The sequence below is a fragment of the Trachemys scripta genome, chromosome 23, assembly GCF_013100865.1.
Source record: "Trachemys scripta elegans isolate TJP31775 chromosome 23, CAS_Tse_1.0, whole genome shotgun sequence".
In the NCBI taxonomy this organism is placed as follows: Eukaryota; Metazoa; Chordata; order Testudines; family Emydidae; genus Trachemys; species Trachemys scripta.
This window is the reverse complement of record NC_048320.1, coordinates 14,367,738-14,384,826: the sequence shown is the minus strand read 5'-3', so window position 1 is coordinate 14,384,826 and position 17,089 is coordinate 14,367,738. Positions and strand designations below refer to the sequence as shown.

The 17,089-nt window shown below is 51.9% G+C and overlaps 1 protein-coding gene across 5 annotated transcripts in view; it reads left to right on the top strand.

Annotated features, from left to right (window-relative positions):
- DNAJC7 (DnaJ heat shock protein family (Hsp40) member C7) overlaps positions 1–17,089 on the top strand; it is a 29,236-nt gene that overhangs the window by 4,452 nt on the left and 7,695 nt on the right. For 2 of the 5 annotated variants that reach the window (XM_034756008.1, XM_034756010.1), the window contains exons 2-11: positions 8,025–8,113; positions 8,669–8,793; positions 8,884–8,997; positions 9,557–9,631; positions 11,641–11,759; positions 12,162–12,315; positions 12,989–13,153; positions 14,274–14,365; positions 15,654–15,727; positions 16,927–17,073. In XM_034756008.1, coding sequence (XP_034611899.1) covers positions 8,025–8,113; positions 8,669–8,793; positions 8,884–8,997; positions 9,557–9,631; positions 11,641–11,759; positions 12,162–12,315; positions 12,989–13,153; positions 14,274–14,365; positions 15,654–15,727; positions 16,927–17,073 — 1,154 coding nt within the window. Of the gene's footprint in view, positions 1–2,347; positions 2,466–3,813; positions 4,288–8,024; positions 8,114–8,668; positions 8,794–8,883; positions 8,998–9,556; positions 9,632–11,640; positions 11,760–12,161; positions 12,316–12,988; positions 13,154–14,273; positions 14,366–15,653; positions 15,728–16,926; positions 17,074–17,089 lie in introns of those variants that run through there. The other 3 variants (XM_034756012.1, XM_034756013.1, XM_034756011.1) reach the window with 3 other exon arrangements.

The window sequence follows — 17,089 nt, the reverse complement described above, 5'->3', positions numbered from 1 at the left end:
TTCAAATCTAGTGTAGCTCAGTCGTGAGGGGATCACTACCATCTCATGTGAAATGAGTTGGTGGGTCTCCAAGTGAACAAATCTCATTAATTGACACTCTTGTTGACAGTCTCAGCAGCAAACCAAAGGTTTAATTGGCCATGAAGCCTGAAGACATTCTGTTCATGGATGAGGTACATTAGTACTGTACCTATGCGGTGGATAAATAGGACTGCCAGTGACCAAGGCCAGTGGAATTCTTTTTTTTTTAAATAACCAGTGGTGCTGAAAAGAATTCTTCACACAAATACTGAACTACTGTGAATACAGAGTGCACTGCAGGGTTTGAATAATTCTGTTTATAGAATCAGTGTAGAGTAGGTGTACAAAAATTAAATATTTAATACTTAAAATGTATGTAGAGCCGTATGTCTTCAAAGCATCGTACAAGCTCCTTTTTTTTTTTGGTTGAGTAATTCTATATTGTAGGTAGACGATCATAGGCTTATCAGAAATGTGTGCTGGTTACTTATTAAGACCAGTCAGTTTTCTTGATTTCAGTTTGTCTTATCAAAGGGCTTCTCTAGCTGCACTATTTAAAGCTCTAGCACCACAATAGCCCTTGAGTCCAAGTTTGTTTCCATGAAAACAAACCGGAAGCAGGATATTTCTGGCACTAGGCCCTTCCGTGAATGTTATAAAAGAGGCATAGTGGGTGTTGTCTTCACCAGAAATGATTTAGGGCCGTGGTTCTCAATCCCAGGGACTGGCTTGCTGCCTTCCTAAATGATGTCAGGGAGAGCTCAGGGACCGGCCCTGGTCCATGGACTGGTCATTGGGAAACACTGGTTTGGGGTATTCCTGTGGAGTAGGCTATGCTGACACACACACACACACACAGACACACACACCCGCCCCCGCTACAGCGTTATATTTGTGGCATTCAAAAACTCCAGTACCCTTTGAGGTGAATCGGTATAAACACAAGCACCTGCCTGCACAGCCAGTGGATTTCCCCACCTTCCTTCCTGCCTATTGTGGGCTATAGGTCAGTGGTTCTCAAACGTTTGTACTGGTGCCCCCTTTCACGCAGCAAGCCTCTGCGTGCGACCCCCCCCCCTTATACATTAAACACTTTTTAATATAGTTAACATCATTATAAATGCTGGAGGCAAGCGGGGTCTGGGGTGGAGGCTGACAGCTCGCGACCCCCCCCCCCGTAATAACCTCGTGACCCCCTGCGGGGTCCTGACCCCCAGTTTGAGAACCCCTGCTTTAATCAGTTCAATATCCTGCACTAAGCAACTGGTAGCAGCATCGCTCCTTGATCAGTAGGGGGTGCTGATGCACAGAGGAATGTGCTGTTTGACATGCTACAGTGCTGCTTTGCATTGTAATGAGGATGGCTCCCAGGTGACCTTGTCTAGCTGCAGGATAAGATCATGATTTAAGTTTGAAGAAGTCTAGTTTGAGTTTAGAGTGATGTGAGAGGCTGCTTTGACCAGTATGGAAGTATGCTATAAGCTTCACATGTTGCCTCCACCCTCTCATTCCCCAGCCGCTGTTTCTCATGGCTGACCTGAAAGAAGCATCTCTAGGGAGTGAGAGAGGAGACCCCTCTGTGCTGTGACCCGTTCATTCCTTGGCTTCTCTGCTGAGACTGTCAGCATGCAGGGGGGAGAGGGGTGTGTAGTGCTAGGCTGGTTTTAAGCTCATTTCACACAGGTAAGATGAAGATTTTGTCACCATGACGTTTACTAAAAATAACCAACAGCTCCATGACCTGTCTGTGACTTTTACTAAAAATAACTGGGGGGGAGGAATGACAGCTGAAGCGGCGGGGGTGGGGGGGATTGACAGCCCGAACCCCATCACCACGGACAGGGGAAGGCACAGTCCCGGCTGCAGCCCCTGACAGCTGAAGCCAAAGAAGTCACAGAGGTCCGATAAAGTCACAGAATCCATGACCTCTGCGACTAAATCGTATCCGTACACACAGGTGTCTGCATAGCATCTGATGGCAGAGGTCTGGGCTGGATTTCAGCTGAAAGACTCCATATCCTGTAGCAAAATGCCTTGAATGTATCAATGAAGCAAGTTGACTGTGGCCTTTTGCCCCTGCAAGTGACTAGAGGGGTTGCTTGGACCTCCTGGGGATTCACTATTGTTAGCCCAGAGAGTTTGGAGATGCAAACAGACCTCTGCGTGGAGGGGCACTAGGCGAGCTGCCTAGAAAGCAAGTCAAAATGTGAACAGCCTGGAGTTTCTGACCTTGGAGCGCCTCCTAAACACAAAGCTAAGCACTTGACTTGCTGGAACTTTTGGCCAGCTCTTTAGTTCCCAGATAAGCTTAAAGTACTTTGCAGTTTAGGCAGGAAGTGAGAGAGGAGTGATGGCGGTGGGAGGCATTCAGTCTGCCACCTCCGTAGATTGTACAGACCTGAGTTACACATTCAGAGATCGGGTGGCTGCAGAGTGCCAGCCAGGTAGGAAGGCTGGTGCAATAGCTCCATTTGGGAGGTGGGGTTCAGACGGAGCTTGGAAGGCTCTGCTCATTCTGGAAATGACTTGTTCTTGGCTGTGCCTCTGTTTCTGTGCTATGAAAATCAGGGATGCAATTTGGGTTGATGCTAGGATGTTAGAGGACGGTTGCAAGCTAGAGCAGGGGGAAATCTGTGTTAGGATTTATATGGTGGTAGGAGGCAGATGAAAGATGCTGTTCAAAAGCTCTTGGGCTAATCTGGGACCATCTCACTGCTGTGCAGGGTGGCTTGTCTGTCTTGGCAGTTTGTTCCAAGAGCTAGCAAGGGTTGGGATTGCTGCAGAGGGTGAGCAGAGGGCCTACCAGCCCCTCCAGCCACTGGGGTTGAATAGTTCAGAGGGGAGTTATTGAGGCCACTGCCGTTCTGGAGGAGGAGACTCATCTCCAGTGAGGATGTGGCAGATCCTAGGGGAGAAGGTATCAGTAATGTTCTTCCCATGAAAGGAGTCTGAGGAGCCTTTCAGGTTGAGCTGGGCCATGGAGTAGGACTGGCTGCAACACCTGGAGAACTGAGAGCACATGACAAGCTTGTTAACCAAGCAGTTCACAGGTCACCACATTTCAGGAGGAGGGAGTTGTTTCAGACAGCTGGCTCCTAGCAGCGCTCTCAGTGCTTGCAGGCAATGAAAGAGACGCTTCTTAGTGAGTCCCTTGATGTGGCTGTGTTCCTCCCCACCCCCTGGGTTCACCACGGAGAGGCCCTGAAGAGACACTGACCTCTCCGAACAAAGGAATCCATTCAGGCCTGGATTGTATTTTTAGCAAAGCAGCAAGTGGGGAATGCAGCCTACATCAGTGTGAGATGCAGAATGATCTCATTCAGGCTGCAGCATCTGTTTGGATTGAAACAATTACTAATGATATCAGGAGATCTGCATTTGTTTTGTTAGTATAGCCAGAGACAGTGGTAAACAAGAACCGTTTTCTGTGTGTTGGAACACAACTGGGGAGAGACGCTGCCGTGCTGTTCCCGGGCTCTCACGCCTTGCATCTTGCAAACCCAGCGACTCTGCCTACATGTTTTGAAGCCACTTTGATTTTCTTGCGAGACTTCATCATTCAGCTTTAAAGGCGTGTAAACAATAAAGGCAGCCATGTTTACTTCCTCTCTGGTAAGGTTATCCAGCCACTGAGGTTTGACATGTCAGCGAAGTGCTGTGTCTAGGAAACCCAACCAACATTAAATAGAAACAACCATCCTCGTACTCTTCACCAGATTATTTCAAAGGGCTTTGTAAGCACTACGGAGCCTTACAGCTCTCCTGTGAGGTAGGTCTGTATTTAACCACCCATTTCACACATGGGGTGATGAGGCGCAGAGGTCAGTGACTGACTCACTGGCGGTCAGGGAACAACCCCAGGAGTCCTGGCTTACAGCCCTACAGCTGGAACCACTAGAAACACTGCATTGCATAAGGACTGGTAAAGTTGCTTAAAGATTTACACATGAGACCATCTGCTTACTTCTAGCAAGTGGCTCAGCAGGCCAAGAGAGATCAGGTTTGGCAATGATCCTTGCTGCCCTGTTCTTCAGAATATGTAACCACAGCAATGGGACCATAGACGCTAGAAAGGAAACTTCTAGGCACCACTTCCTTCAACCCTCCTCATGTTCAGAAGTGGCCATGGTGCATGGGTGTCTTATCTTACAGAGTGAAAATCCCATCACGACGAGTGGTACAAATCCATCCCCTTGGCACGAGTTACTGAAACAATCCCTACTCAGAGAGTTGAGAGAGAGATCTACAGCATGGCACCGATGAGATGTACATTGCATGTATCTTTTACACGGCTTGTTCACCAGCTCGGATCCTCTCAGGAGGAGCACATGCTGTCAGTCTGTCGGGACAGTTACATTTTAAAAAGTGATTTTTCATTCCCAGAACAGACTTTGTTTCCTTTTGCTGTAAGTCAAGTAGGGGGCATATTTGTCTAGCTCTGCTTCTGTCTCGTGACGTGCGGGTGGAGAGTTCTACTCTGACACTTGCCGTGTGTTCCGACACACTCCACTGTGCATATCTCCAGGCTGACTTGGTGGGTGTGGGTGGAGATTACAGGTTTCGACCACAGCAGCAGAGGGTTCAGTTCTGATGGGAACCTTGGCATGATGCCGTCCCTGGGGATGTTAGCGGGAAGAACATGGGTGAGGAGGGCATGTTGGCAGCTTCCCACCAGATAGAGGTGAAAGCTCATTCAGACCAGACTCAGGCTGGGGGGCGGATGGGAACTTATTAGATACCTTTCAAGGCCCTGAAGTGAACCCACTGAAACCGAGGGAGAGGGACCTGGATCTGTTGCGTTCCCAGCACTCCCAGTTTGGGACATGTACTCTCAGAGCACCACATGGCAGCTCGCTTCTCTGCTACCCAGTCACCCCTGGACTCTGATTGTTTTAAGTAAACATAAACGTATTGGGCCAGGGAGGTCCCTGGTGTGTCTGGCCAGTGCAGCGAGTGACACTAGACCTGGGGCTTGCCTGTTGTCAGCATCCTGAGCTGAACCTAATTGGTAACGAGATTAAAAATGGAAGTGAGCAGCACATATTTTAGCCCTGACCCTGAAGGCCCTTGGAGTGGTAGCACTCCCTGTCGATTGTTTTGCCAGCTGACAAACAGCCCTTTGCTTGCGGCAGTTGCGTGGGAGTGGCCAATGGCAAGCCCGAATGAGGTTAAAAACATGTTAACTTGCCCCCACACAGTTCCCTTTGTTCCTTTTTTAGTGGGCTTGCCAAACATAGCTCGCATTGTTCGCTTCAGCTTGCCTTCAGCTCGCGCCCGCTGAAATGCCTTCCTTGGGGCAGAAAGGGGCCGTGGCAGTGTTCGCTCCTTACAGAGAGCGCCGGGTTTTGAATACCCAGACCAGATTTAATCAAGGGGTGGGGTTGAAAGGTGTCTTCAGCTTGGACTCTTTGGCTCACGGACTGTCATTTACTGTGTCTGTCCAACAACTGTCCAACAACGTCAGTGTTAAAGAATAGGCTCTGGACCAGCAGGTCTCTGACTTTATGCCTCATCTAACACTCAGGAGTGTTGGCGTGTTTCCTTTGTAAAGTTACTCAGTGTGGTCGGAATGGACTCGTATTCGGCTACTGTAATTTAAGCCGGCCCATGTACCGTCAGTGGTGCACATTCCACACTTTGAGAACTGACGTCCTGGCCCATATGCATTGTAGCAGTGGCTCTACAGAGTGGCACCCAACCCTTACCTGGCCAGGATGTCAGGAAGGGTGAAATCCCTGCTTTCCAGAGCTCACACAATGCCTTGGCACCGCTTCAGTCTCACTCGGGGTCTCAAGAGGATGTAAGAGGTGCCCGCCATGTGCTGGCAGAGGGGTGCCGCTTGTTCAGAGCCTGAGCCGCACATCATTTTTGTAAATTGTAGGTTTTAAAAATAAAATGGAACCAAATGGATACCTGCTTGTACCTTCCTTGATCGACTAGACTGTATGCTCTTCAAGCTAGGCTGATACCGGCCTGGGAGTTTGGTAGAGCTTGTAGTGCAAAGGGGCCTGATTCTGATTTGGGCCTCTGGACACTACCACAAAGCTAACAGTGATAGTAGAAATTGCTTTCGTTCACCAGCAGTAAAATTGGTTGATCGGCTTTGTGCCCTCCCTGGCGTTACAGGGAAGGAGGGGGGCCGGGGATAGCTCTAATGACTCCGTGGGCTGCCTGTTCTGTACGCCCGTGCTGCTTGAGTTGGCGTATTAAAGCTATTTTCAGTGCCAGGTGTCTGCCTTGCACTTCACAAGTCATTTCTGAGCAGAATCGTGGTAAAGCCTCAAAAGAGATTTTCCTGGTTTCTGTAACTCTCTGGGCCCTGGCTTTTCGCAAGGCGGAGAAGCTCGGCTCAGAGCCTGTCCGGTGTGACCTGAGCGTTTGAGACTGAATGTGGAACTCTGCCCTGGCAGGCTGGAATGTCCCTTTAGCTATTTTGGTGCCATCAGCCTTTGCCCCATTGCTGCTGTGAATTCTATCTACGGAGCAGTTGGCCGACATTTCCTTTGAGGAGGAAGGTGTCCTGTGCGCGTTGACTCCTCGTGTGGTAAGGGAGGAGTTGCTTATATCTTTGGCTGGACTAGCCCAGTGTGCTAGGCTGGAATCCAAGGGATACCGTCTCCCTAATGCGATTTGGATCATTAAGTGTGTCCTCTGTAGACTTGCCCCCGTTGCTCGATTTCTGAAATTTGCCTTCCTCCAAGGAAGAGGTTTTAGCCGGGTGTACGTTGTGGGAGTTCTCCTTCGGCAGGACTCAGCACGTGCTTTAATTTCTGTAGCTCTGGGTGCAATGGTGACAACCCAAATGATTTTATCCCAGTGCGGATTGAAATACGTCCCAGAACAGGGCGAGTTAATACTTTAAAGCCTCCATCTCATTGCCATTTTACCTGGTCAGTGGCACAGAAAGGGAAACAAAACCATTCGGGTTCATTGGTCCTGAGCTTGGGAAGCCCGGGTAGCTAAACTCGCGAAAGAGGAGTCTGTCGGCACTATTGCCGGGGCCCTGTTGAGAGGTGACGCTGCTTTGGAGAAGCCATGCAGGGGAGGAGAGTGGGTAGCTCTCCCGACAGCAGCTGGGATGTGTAAATGTTGATCGATGCTGTTTCAGTAGCAGATGCAGTGGCAGGGCCCAGTTCTGCCTGACTTACGCCGCCGCCTCAGACAGAGTTTGTCCCTCAGTGAAGCGTTTCCTAACGTGTGGGGTGCAAAGGACTGGCTGTGGGGCATGGAACGGTGGCAGTGCATGTTCCCTGCCAGGCTGCCCTGCCGATGTGGGGAGATGGACCGTGGGTGCAATTACTTCTGTTTTTCTGAAGGCTCAACTTCCAAGGGCTTTGGGGGAGATGCCTCAGGCTGAACGTTGCATGTTCTAGGAGACTTCCTAGGGCCTGTTCTCAGGTGGTTCTGAGCCCCTCCTCAGCCTGCTGACTTCAGGAGACCTCTCCAGCGGTCTGGGCCATTCCTGCATGGTCTGGAGCTGCTCCTGACAGGTGGTCCGCACCTTCGGTTTCTGCTGATTTCAGTGGCAGTTGTGGGTGTTCAGCACCGTGCAGGATTGGACCTGTAAATTCTGTAAAACTTCTGCAATTGTCTTGGTTTCTGAGCGTTAAAGAACAAATACCCTTGGGCCAGATTCTGAGCGGTGGCTGGCCAGCACTTAGTGCAGCTCAAGGGAGGAGTGTGCGAAGTTGGTCTGAATCTATCATGAGCTCCTGTGATCCTGGGCTGGTCCCTAGCACAGCACTGAGCAGGCAGCTGCCTATGGCCCCAAGGGCTGGTCCAGCATCTGGGAGTCCCCTGAACACGGGGTGCCCTCTTTCCCCAGGAGTACCACCGAAGGGGGCAATTCTGTAGTGGCCAGGCAGGCCAGCTTTAGAGCCATGTGTAGCCAGTAGAGCAGTGCAGAGCTGTCCGGAGGCGGCTGGGGATGTGGTATTTGGGGCCAGTCAGTGTCTCTCGATACTGCTGTTCATCTCACTGTGGGATATTGTACTCTCTTTCAGAGAAGCAGAGACTTTCAAGGAACAAGGAAATGCTTATTATGCCAAGAAAGATTACAACGAAGCGTACAACTACTACACAAAAGCCATAGGTGAGAGCGACTGTTTGTGACCGTGGTCTGGGGCTCGCCTAATCCGACTGGGTTATGGGGGGAGTAAACCAGCATATTGGTCAACTCATGGTGCTAACGGCACACGTTGAAGAAACCTCTTCCAAGTGTGCCGGTGACACAGATGTGTTAGTTACCGTGCACGATCTCACCAGATTTACCAGGAGTGCTTGGGATGGCTGTAGCGCTGCCCGATGTAGCACCCTGTCTGTGTCTGGTCCAGCCAGGCTGATGGAGTTGGATCTCCTTCGTGTTAATGATTGCGTGTGGGCTCAGCAGTGTTACCATGCTGGTGGGCACTGAACAGGACGCTATGCGATTTCCAATGCGCTTGTACAAGGGAACTCCGACCCCTCTGGGTGCTCCTAAATAGAAACAGCTGACTCCAGGTAATTTTTAAGCTGCTCATGTAGGGTATGAACTTGCAAACGGGGAATGTGATTTTGAACGCAGCAGTGACCTTGTAATGTGCTCTGTTGACAATCTGTGTAGCCCTTTGCATTGCACTAACTGGGATTGCTGTAATGTTTTCTCCAGACGCATGTCCTAACAATGCCAGTTATTATGGTAACAGAGCAGCCACCCTAATGATGTTGGGGAAGTTCCGGGAAGCACTGGGAGATGCCCAACAGTCAGTCCGATTGGATGATACCTTTGTACGGGTAGGTGACCAGCCATTCGGTGTATCATTGTTACTAGCCGTTGGAAACCCCCCACGCGAACTTTTGCCATGTTTCTAACTGTCTTCTCAGGGACATCTACGGGAAGGGAAATGTCACCTCTCTCTCGGGAATGCCATGGCTGCCAGCCGCTGCTTCCAGCGAGTTCTAGAACTGGATCACACGAACCCTCAGGCACAACAAGAGGTAAAAAACGCTTTGAGATCCAAATAGCCCTCTCGGGGGGGCTGCCCAGGGGAGCAAGATTCTGCTATGGAGCCTTTCGCCTCTGGGCTGCAGAATCAAGTGTAGCTCAGGTTGGACGTGACTAAATGGTGTCTCTGTGGGGCAGCCACCTGATGGGGGGAGAGGTGACATGAGTTGAGGGTTCAGGCCAGTTTTTAGCAGACTGATACCCACACTGCAAAACTGCTTCTGTGTGCGCTCTCCTCCTTGGTGGAGGTGTGGGAGCTCGACTGGGCAATCCGGGGGCGTGGTGGAGGGGGGCAGTGTATGGACGCATGCCCTCCTGTTGTCTGTGCTCTGCTTGGCCTGTGGTTGAGCAGACGCCTTCATTCTCCAGGGCAATCAAGCCATCCGATCCCAGGGGCCCACATTAAACTGGTTTTAGAAAAGCAAAGGTAGCTCCGGAGTATTGTTGTTCCCGGAGCTGCTCTGATATCCTGGGCGCTGGCTGGTTTAAATGCCATCCGACGGTGGTGCAGACCAGGCGAGTGGAAACCGACCATGCCCTCCTTTCTTTCAGTTGAAGAATGCGAACGCCGTGCTGGAATACGAGAGAATAGCTGAAATTGATTTTGACAAACGAGATTTCAGGAAGGTAAAATCAACATGGATCTTTTTTGTCCCATTATGACCAGAAAACACTGATCTGGCTGGCTCAGCGGGAGTCAGGGACAGTGTTCCCTCTAATTTGTTATGTCCATGTGCAGAGTGAATTGTATTATGTGCACCAATATGGAGGTAACGTGTAACACATCACCTTCATATTGGTGCACATAACAAAATTCATGTGGTGGGCCTGGGGCTAAGGGGTTCAGAGTGTGGGAGTGTGCTCAGGGCTGGGGCAGAAGATTGGGTGCAGGGGGTGAGGACTCTGGCTAGGGGTCCAGGCTCTGGGGTGGGGCCAGGAATGAGGGGTTCAGAATTCAGGAGGGGGCAGAGGGTTGGGGTGTGGGCTCTGGGGTGGGGACAGGGATGAGGGGTTTGGGGTTGCAGGCTGTCCCGGGGCTCCCCCCCGCCCTCTCTCACCGCAGCAGCTTGGGGCCAGGGGAGAGGCGCTGCTCCCCGGTGGCAGCTCCGGTGGGCCTGGGCCAGGCTGGGGGAGGGGCTCCTCTCCCCCAGCGGCAAAAGTCCAGGGCAGGTCCACATTGGGGCCAGCGGGGAGGGGTGCCTCTCCCCGCCGCGGCAGGCCCGTGCTGGGGGACAGCGCCTCTCCCCGCCGCGGCCCTGAGTCCCTGTGAGGATGGCAGAGCTATGCTGATCTAGCACTACACCAGCTAACTGGCCTGGCGTGAATCTCTTCACGGCTGTTAGCCGCGCAGGCTGGGCTGAGCATGGGTGGGACTGGGGGTGTTACTCATCAGATTATGTTCTCAGCAGCTGTAAAGCAAACGTTGGTCCTATAAGACATCCCCAGGATCCCTGTTCTGCCGGTGTTAAAGGGATAAAGGGGGAATGCATATCTATTCACGGCATCCTCCACTGCTGTTTCTACGCCTCGCTCGTGCCCTGCCTTAATGAGAGTAGCCATGAAACCTGGAAGACAGATCTGCCCTCAGACACCCAAGTGTGACTCACACCCAACTGCAGTTGCCGTCAGTGGATGTCTGCGAGGTCAGGGTTTGGCCCAGGGCAGGAGACGGTCTCTTCATCACATCAGGGTTAAGGGCACTATTCATAAGATTCTGCAGGAGGAGATGCCTGAAGCCCAGGCTCTGGATTCTGTAATGGTAAATCCCAGTCCTGCTGGGCCAGCTGCTCTTCACAATCTGGATTTTGTATCTGGGAATAACTGCCTGTGTCTCCGTCCCTCACTTCTCCAGGGATGTTGGCATGAAACAAAACCTTTGTTTCTGGAGAGCTGCTCCTGGTCCTTCCCCACCCAGAAGGCGTCAGGCTCCTCGATCTGTAGCATCTCGGTGCTCCCCACAGCAGCTAATTGTGATGTCACAAACGGGGGATTGAGAGCCCGGCCCCAGGAGCAGATGAACCTTTGCGGAACAATGCTCCTGTTCTCATGCAGCTGTCCCCACCAGAGAAACCAGAGCTGGAAAAGACCTATTAGGTCACCCAGCCCATCACAGGCCAGTGCGGCTTCGGTCCCTGCCTGGCATCTTGTGCTTTGTTCAGTCCAGTTCCAACTGTCTCTGTCGATTGAGTTGCTGCCGCTTCCCGCACTCCCTACTAATGGGGAGGGAGAAGTGCAGGAAACGTAGGAGCATAATGGTCTGTCTCAGAGGGTTTTCTTAGTGCTTATCGCCATAGAATCAAAGGGCTTAAAAGGGCTGGGTTTCTCCTATTGCTGTCCCTGGGGCACTCTGTGACCCTTCGTTGTGTGTGTGGTGCTTGGATACCCCGGAGATGGGATTGCTAGAAATACAAGACGAGCCGCAGGTCCTCACAAATGAGGGGCCGTTAGGACCCGACGCAGGGGGGAGGCTTCTACCGAAGTGTTTTTTTCAGCTACTGAGAACGCCTTTGTCTGGGTCTGCTTGGGTCAGTCTGAAGACAAATCTGCCATCCCAGCTGGTGCAGACATAGCACCATCTCTCAGATCTGGCTCTTGGCTGTTTGCTTTGTGCCCACTTGCTTTTCTTCTTTCGCTAGGTCGTGTTCTGCATGGACCGTGCTTTGGAGTTCGCTCCTGCCTGTCATAGGTTCAAAATCCTCAAGGCCGAATGTTTGGCACTGCTGGGTCGCTATCCAGAAGCACAGTCTGTAGCGAGGTAGGACCCTTGACGTACTAACGACCCCCTGATGTCCCAAGAGCGCTCGCTCAGCGAGGGTTTGTTCAGCCTAGTCGGAAAGCCCTGAGAGGGGGGTTGTGATGGAAACTCGCATGTAATCACTGAAGTTCCTCTTGCAGTGCAAGGTGTGGTTAGGAGAGATGCTCCAATTTCACCCCCTGCCATTTAGTCTTACTAAGGCCACCAGCTTAAAAACCATGCTGGGTTTCCCACCATGTCACTCGCAGGCCTGCCTGCGCTTCCCAGTGCAGCACGCTGACCTCAGGCTTGGTAAAACAGCTAACGCCTTGGTGGAGCAAGATCCTTCTTGGTGGTTAGAAGGAAATGCCATCTCGAAAGTGCTTAGACTTGATTCTGAATGTGCATGTCTGGCTATTCCAGCGACATCTTACGGATGGACTCCACAAACGCAGATGCCCTTTATGTCCGAGGTCTTTGCCTTTACTATGAAGACTGTATCGAGAAGGCCGTGCAGTTCTTCATCCAGGCACTCAGGATGGCCCCTGATCACGAGAAAGCATGTCTCGCCTGCCGAGTAAGTACTGGGACCGGGGAGCCAATGGCTTCTAATGAATCATTCTGCCCAGATGCACCCTTCCCCATTTCCTGCTGTGTCTCCCTTCCCCAAAACTGCAGTAGCCAGTGCATCAAGTCCTTCCTGAACTCCACCTGCTGCTTCCCTGTGAGGTAGCCACTGACAGACCTCTCCGGGGTTAGGCCGCTCTGCGGGCTGCCCCCCCTGCCTGTTGTTCTCTGGAGCAATCCGAGATCTCTCGCTGCAGTTCTGGATACTACGTTTCTAGCCTCTGACTTCCGGTGTCCAGATGTGAAACTCTGCAGCTTGACTTGCATTTGAAGTGTTTTTCCTCTCAAGTTCCTGCCCGTCCTCTCTCCTCCAATCTAGTTCTGCTTCACTCGCCTTTTCAGGCAACACGAAGCTGGGTAAGCTGTCAAATGTTGGGTTCCTTCCTTTGGCTGTGTTCTGACCTTGAGCCTTAACAGTCTCCTCTTCCCATGCGGAATGGCTGAGGTTGACACTGGCCATTTCTTAGCAGAAAGGAGCTGGGGTGGTGACAAAGCTGCAGGTTCTGTGGTCTGGGGCTGTGTTTGAAAGCGAGTTCGAAAGTGTGTCTTGGGATCAGTGAGCCTTGGGCTTTGAGGTCATCTATAGAGTGTCTGCCCTCATCCCAGGGCACTTTCTCTTTCAGAATGCCAAAGCACTTAAAGCAAAGAAAGAAGATGGAAATAAAGCTTTTAAAGAAGGCAATTACAAACTAGCATATGAACTGTACACAGAAGCACTGGGGATAGACCCAAATAACATAAAAACAAATGCCAAACTCTACTGTAACCGGGGGACAGTTAATTCAAAGGTAAGACCCAGGCAGCATTACAGGTGGGCGTTCATCCTGGGAGCTCAAGGCACTCCCCAGATAGAAACTGCCTCGCCGTGGAGGAGAAACCCAGGCGATACAGACGAGGGACCGTTCGTTCCAGAACGAGGCATGGTGCCAAATTTCTCTTTTGTTGAAGCTGGTTTGGCGGGGCTGGCTCGTCCCCGCTGTACTGCAGGCCAGGAGCTAGGCTTCCCGCTCGCATGGGCAGGTGCGTTCCCAACAGCGTGGGACACGACTGTCCTAAAGACCTGAAACCCGAGCCAGGGGAGGTGTTAGGCCTTAGATCCCCTTCTCCAGCTGAGTTATTTAGTCCCCTCCTGAGAACGAGGAGACTTCAGCACCCACAGATCACTTCTTGTACTTCGTTCCATCTAAAAAGAAAAGACGTCTGTCCAAAGCCCTGGCGCCCTTGCCAGACGTCCAAGAAACATATAGCAGAGGAGTTAACTAAACCTAGCCCCACCCCGAGCAATACCTCGCTAATCATGTGACCCACACAGTGTGAAATCCCACCCCACTGCCTCAGCATTCACCCAGGCCTGCTCAAACCAATGAAGCCTGCCCAGAACATCGGGCCGTGGGAGTGGGGAGCCAGATCTGGCTCCAGTGGTGTATTGCTTTTTGGGGGTGTTCACGCTTGAAAACCGGTAACGTGGGTTTCCACCCCCACCCCCTTAAATTGTCTTAATTTTTGCCAATTTGTAACCCCATCTGGGAATTGGTTTGGGGCCAAGTCTTACCCCCCCACCCAACCCCCTTTCCAAACGCACTTCTAAGCAGCAGCAGTCGGTGGTTTATAAAAATAAGTCTGCTGCTTCTCCAAGTGCAGTCCGAGTTCCAGTATTTCCGGGGGAGCCCGAGTTCTGGGCTGGGTGGGGAGCAGAGTCCTGGCAGGGAGTTCCGTGCGGCAGAGACGGAGGGTCTGAAAGGGGATGTGCCAGACCGGTGGGAAAAGGCGTCTCCGGGTGAGCCATGTATTTGTGGCTTTCGTTTTGCATGGGGATCGTAGCTCCGTCTTTGCAGCATCACGTTAACCGTATCTAAATCCGTCCCCTCCCAAGGGGGTGCATGAATAACTGTGTGTCTGGCTTTGTAGCTTAGGAAACTAGAAGACGCAATAGACGACTGCACAAATGCAATAAAACTGGATGACACGTATATCAAAGCATACCTGAGGAGAGCACAATGGTAAGCCGGCCGTGGCTGGGAGGTTCAGGTTCAGGATGAAAGGCAGCGTGTGTGAACGCAGGCTCCGGTTGGAGCCAGGTCTGGGCCTGGTGGCTACGGGAAGCCTGAGGGCACTGTCGTGGACTGATGCTGCAGGCTGCCAGTCCCGTTTAGCCTTGGTTTGTTCTCCCTGCGAGATGGTTATTTAATCAAGTAGCTTCAAGCAACGTCCTGTCCCCCGAGTGGTTGAAATCTCACTCCGTGAACCTGGCTTACAGAGCCTTCTGTGAAATGGGGTTGGCGCCGACCCGTCGCAGGACCTGCCTTTCATGCCTCCGTGTAAAGGGCCAATCTCTCTCTTCCCGGGACAGTGCCTGTGCTGCCCTGCTCTGGGTGAGGGTCTCTGAACCCACAGTGCCTGGCTCCCTGGGCAGTGAACGCCAGCACTTGGGCCCCTTGCTTTAGGGATGTTGCTGTGCTTGGAGAGTTGGCTGTCCCAGTCCAATGCATTCTCAGATGCAGGGGCTGAGGACTTGCTGCACAGAGACAAGTTTTAACGTCTTTTCAACAGTCTCCATCAGAAATTCTGAGTTTTCCTTTTCCTGGGCCCCTGGCGTTTCTCCTGGGCAGTGTCCGAGCTTCCTGGGCACTTGCTAGGCTGAAAGGGCCACTGGGGGCCCCCTGTCAGATCACTCTTTAAGTTGAAGTGCAGGATATTTTTCTTCAAGCTGGCTCCCCCACCCCGCCCCGCCCCAGGACTCGGTAATATCTGGTAATGGGACAGTGTTGCATGTCCGTCAGCCAGTGGACAGGCACCATTGATCCCTCTGATAATTTGGGGTAGTAACTGCAATGTCTCATCACTCGTAACTGTCCAGAGACGATAACGAGTGTCTGACTCTGCCTCCGTTTCCTGGAATTGCCAGTGGCTGCTGGTAGTTCCTGCCCCTGGTAGATGGATGAAGCAATTCTAGCAGAGATGGCTTCTTGACTTGCTAGGATTCCTCCTGCACAAGGAGACGGCAGATGCATGGCAGGGCCAGAACGTAGGCTTAGTCTGCCAGGGTTTCCTTGGTGGGTTACCCCTGAGAAATGCAGGTGGCTGGGCTGTGAGCTTTAGTCCTCCCCCTTTGCATCCCACCTTGGGCTCTCCCTACTGAGCCCCTTTGGTTTTGCTTCTGCGGGTCCTATGCACATCTTTCCCTCCGTAGTGTTATCCCTCCAGAAGCATCATCACTTACCCCCGGCTGCTGTGGTTTTTGTTAGTCTCTGTAAACTGTTCCATTGTAACAGTTGTTTCCTTGCATAGTTACATGGACACAGAACAATACGAAGATGCTGTGAGGGATTATGAAAAAGTTTACCAGACAGAGAAAACAAAAGGTAAAAGCATCGGCCCTCACTTTCTATGCGCACGACCTGCCCCTTGACAGCCGCGTTTCTTGTAAGGTGGGAGCGCTGGGAAATGCTCTGAATTGCCATTGGACGCACGGATCTGCCCCCTCCCGCTGTAATGCTGCCCCTCGCTTTGTTGGGATGTTGGGAAAAGCCCCAGAAGCTGCGGAACAGCAGTTTAATGGAATGGTGTGAGAGTTTGTTCTCTCGCAGTGTTGGGGGGCGGGGGGTAAAGCTTGGTCTAGTGATTGGCGCTGGACTGAGATCCAGAACGGTGTGGGGGTCAATTCCTGGCTCTACCTTTAGGCAAGTCACTTGATTTCTTTGTGCCCTGGTTTCCCTGTCAGTGAAAATGAGGAGCAGGACACGTCTCCATCTCCCAGGGGAACGGAGGATAAATTAACGTGTTTGGGAGATGCTTGGATACCGCAGGGATCTAGAACTGCCTGTATTTTGCTAATTATGGGCCTGTTACTAGCAGCAGTGGCATGAAAGCCTCCCCAGTTCTGTTGCTAAGTTGATCTCTGTGGCACCAGGGCTACAGTACTGCCCAGGGCGGGATGTTCGGTACTAAGGTTTTATGGACACCCTGAGGGTGCTGCCATTTCCCCTTGCGGAGCAGCCAGAGGGGTTTTAAGATAGTGCCGGGTGAACCAGGCACCCGCCAGGGGCTCAGGGCAGTGAGTGCCGCTGCTGCAAGAACATTAACATTGAATCAGCCGGGGCTGGAATTTTCCAAGGAACCAGAGTTAGGTGCCCACACCCCATTGACTGAGCAATTCACACTTCTCGGGAATTTCAGCCTTCGCTGGCCCGTCCTGTTGGAGCCGTCCCTGAAGTGCCAGGCCTGAGCACAAGAGTCTCCTCTGTTCTCAAAGATGAAGCGATGTAAGGCGGAAGCAGCACTCGCTGGATGGTTTGGCTTGGGCATTGCACCTAGCTAATGCAAAGGGATTGTCATGTGAGTGGGGATTGGCCAATATCTAAAATGCGGAGTCTCGAGAGGCTATGGCTACCTGTAGTACCTAGGCCCCTGGTTCCCAACCCCCTGGGGTTAAGTACAAGGACGTGAGTGCACAGACGTAAACTGCGGACAGCGAGAGAAAACAAATTCTTTAATTCTCGAAGGATGCTTTCCTTCTGCTGCTGCTACGAGGCGCTTTCCTTTGCCTTGCTCTTCTTTCTAGAACACAAGCAATTCCTAAAGAATGCACAGGTGGAACTGAAAAAGAGCAAAAGGAAAGACTACTATAAAATCCTCGGGGTGGACAAAAACGCCTCCGAAGACGAGATCAAGAAGGCCTATAGGAAACGGGCACTCATGCATCACCCAGGTAGAGAAATGTTTTC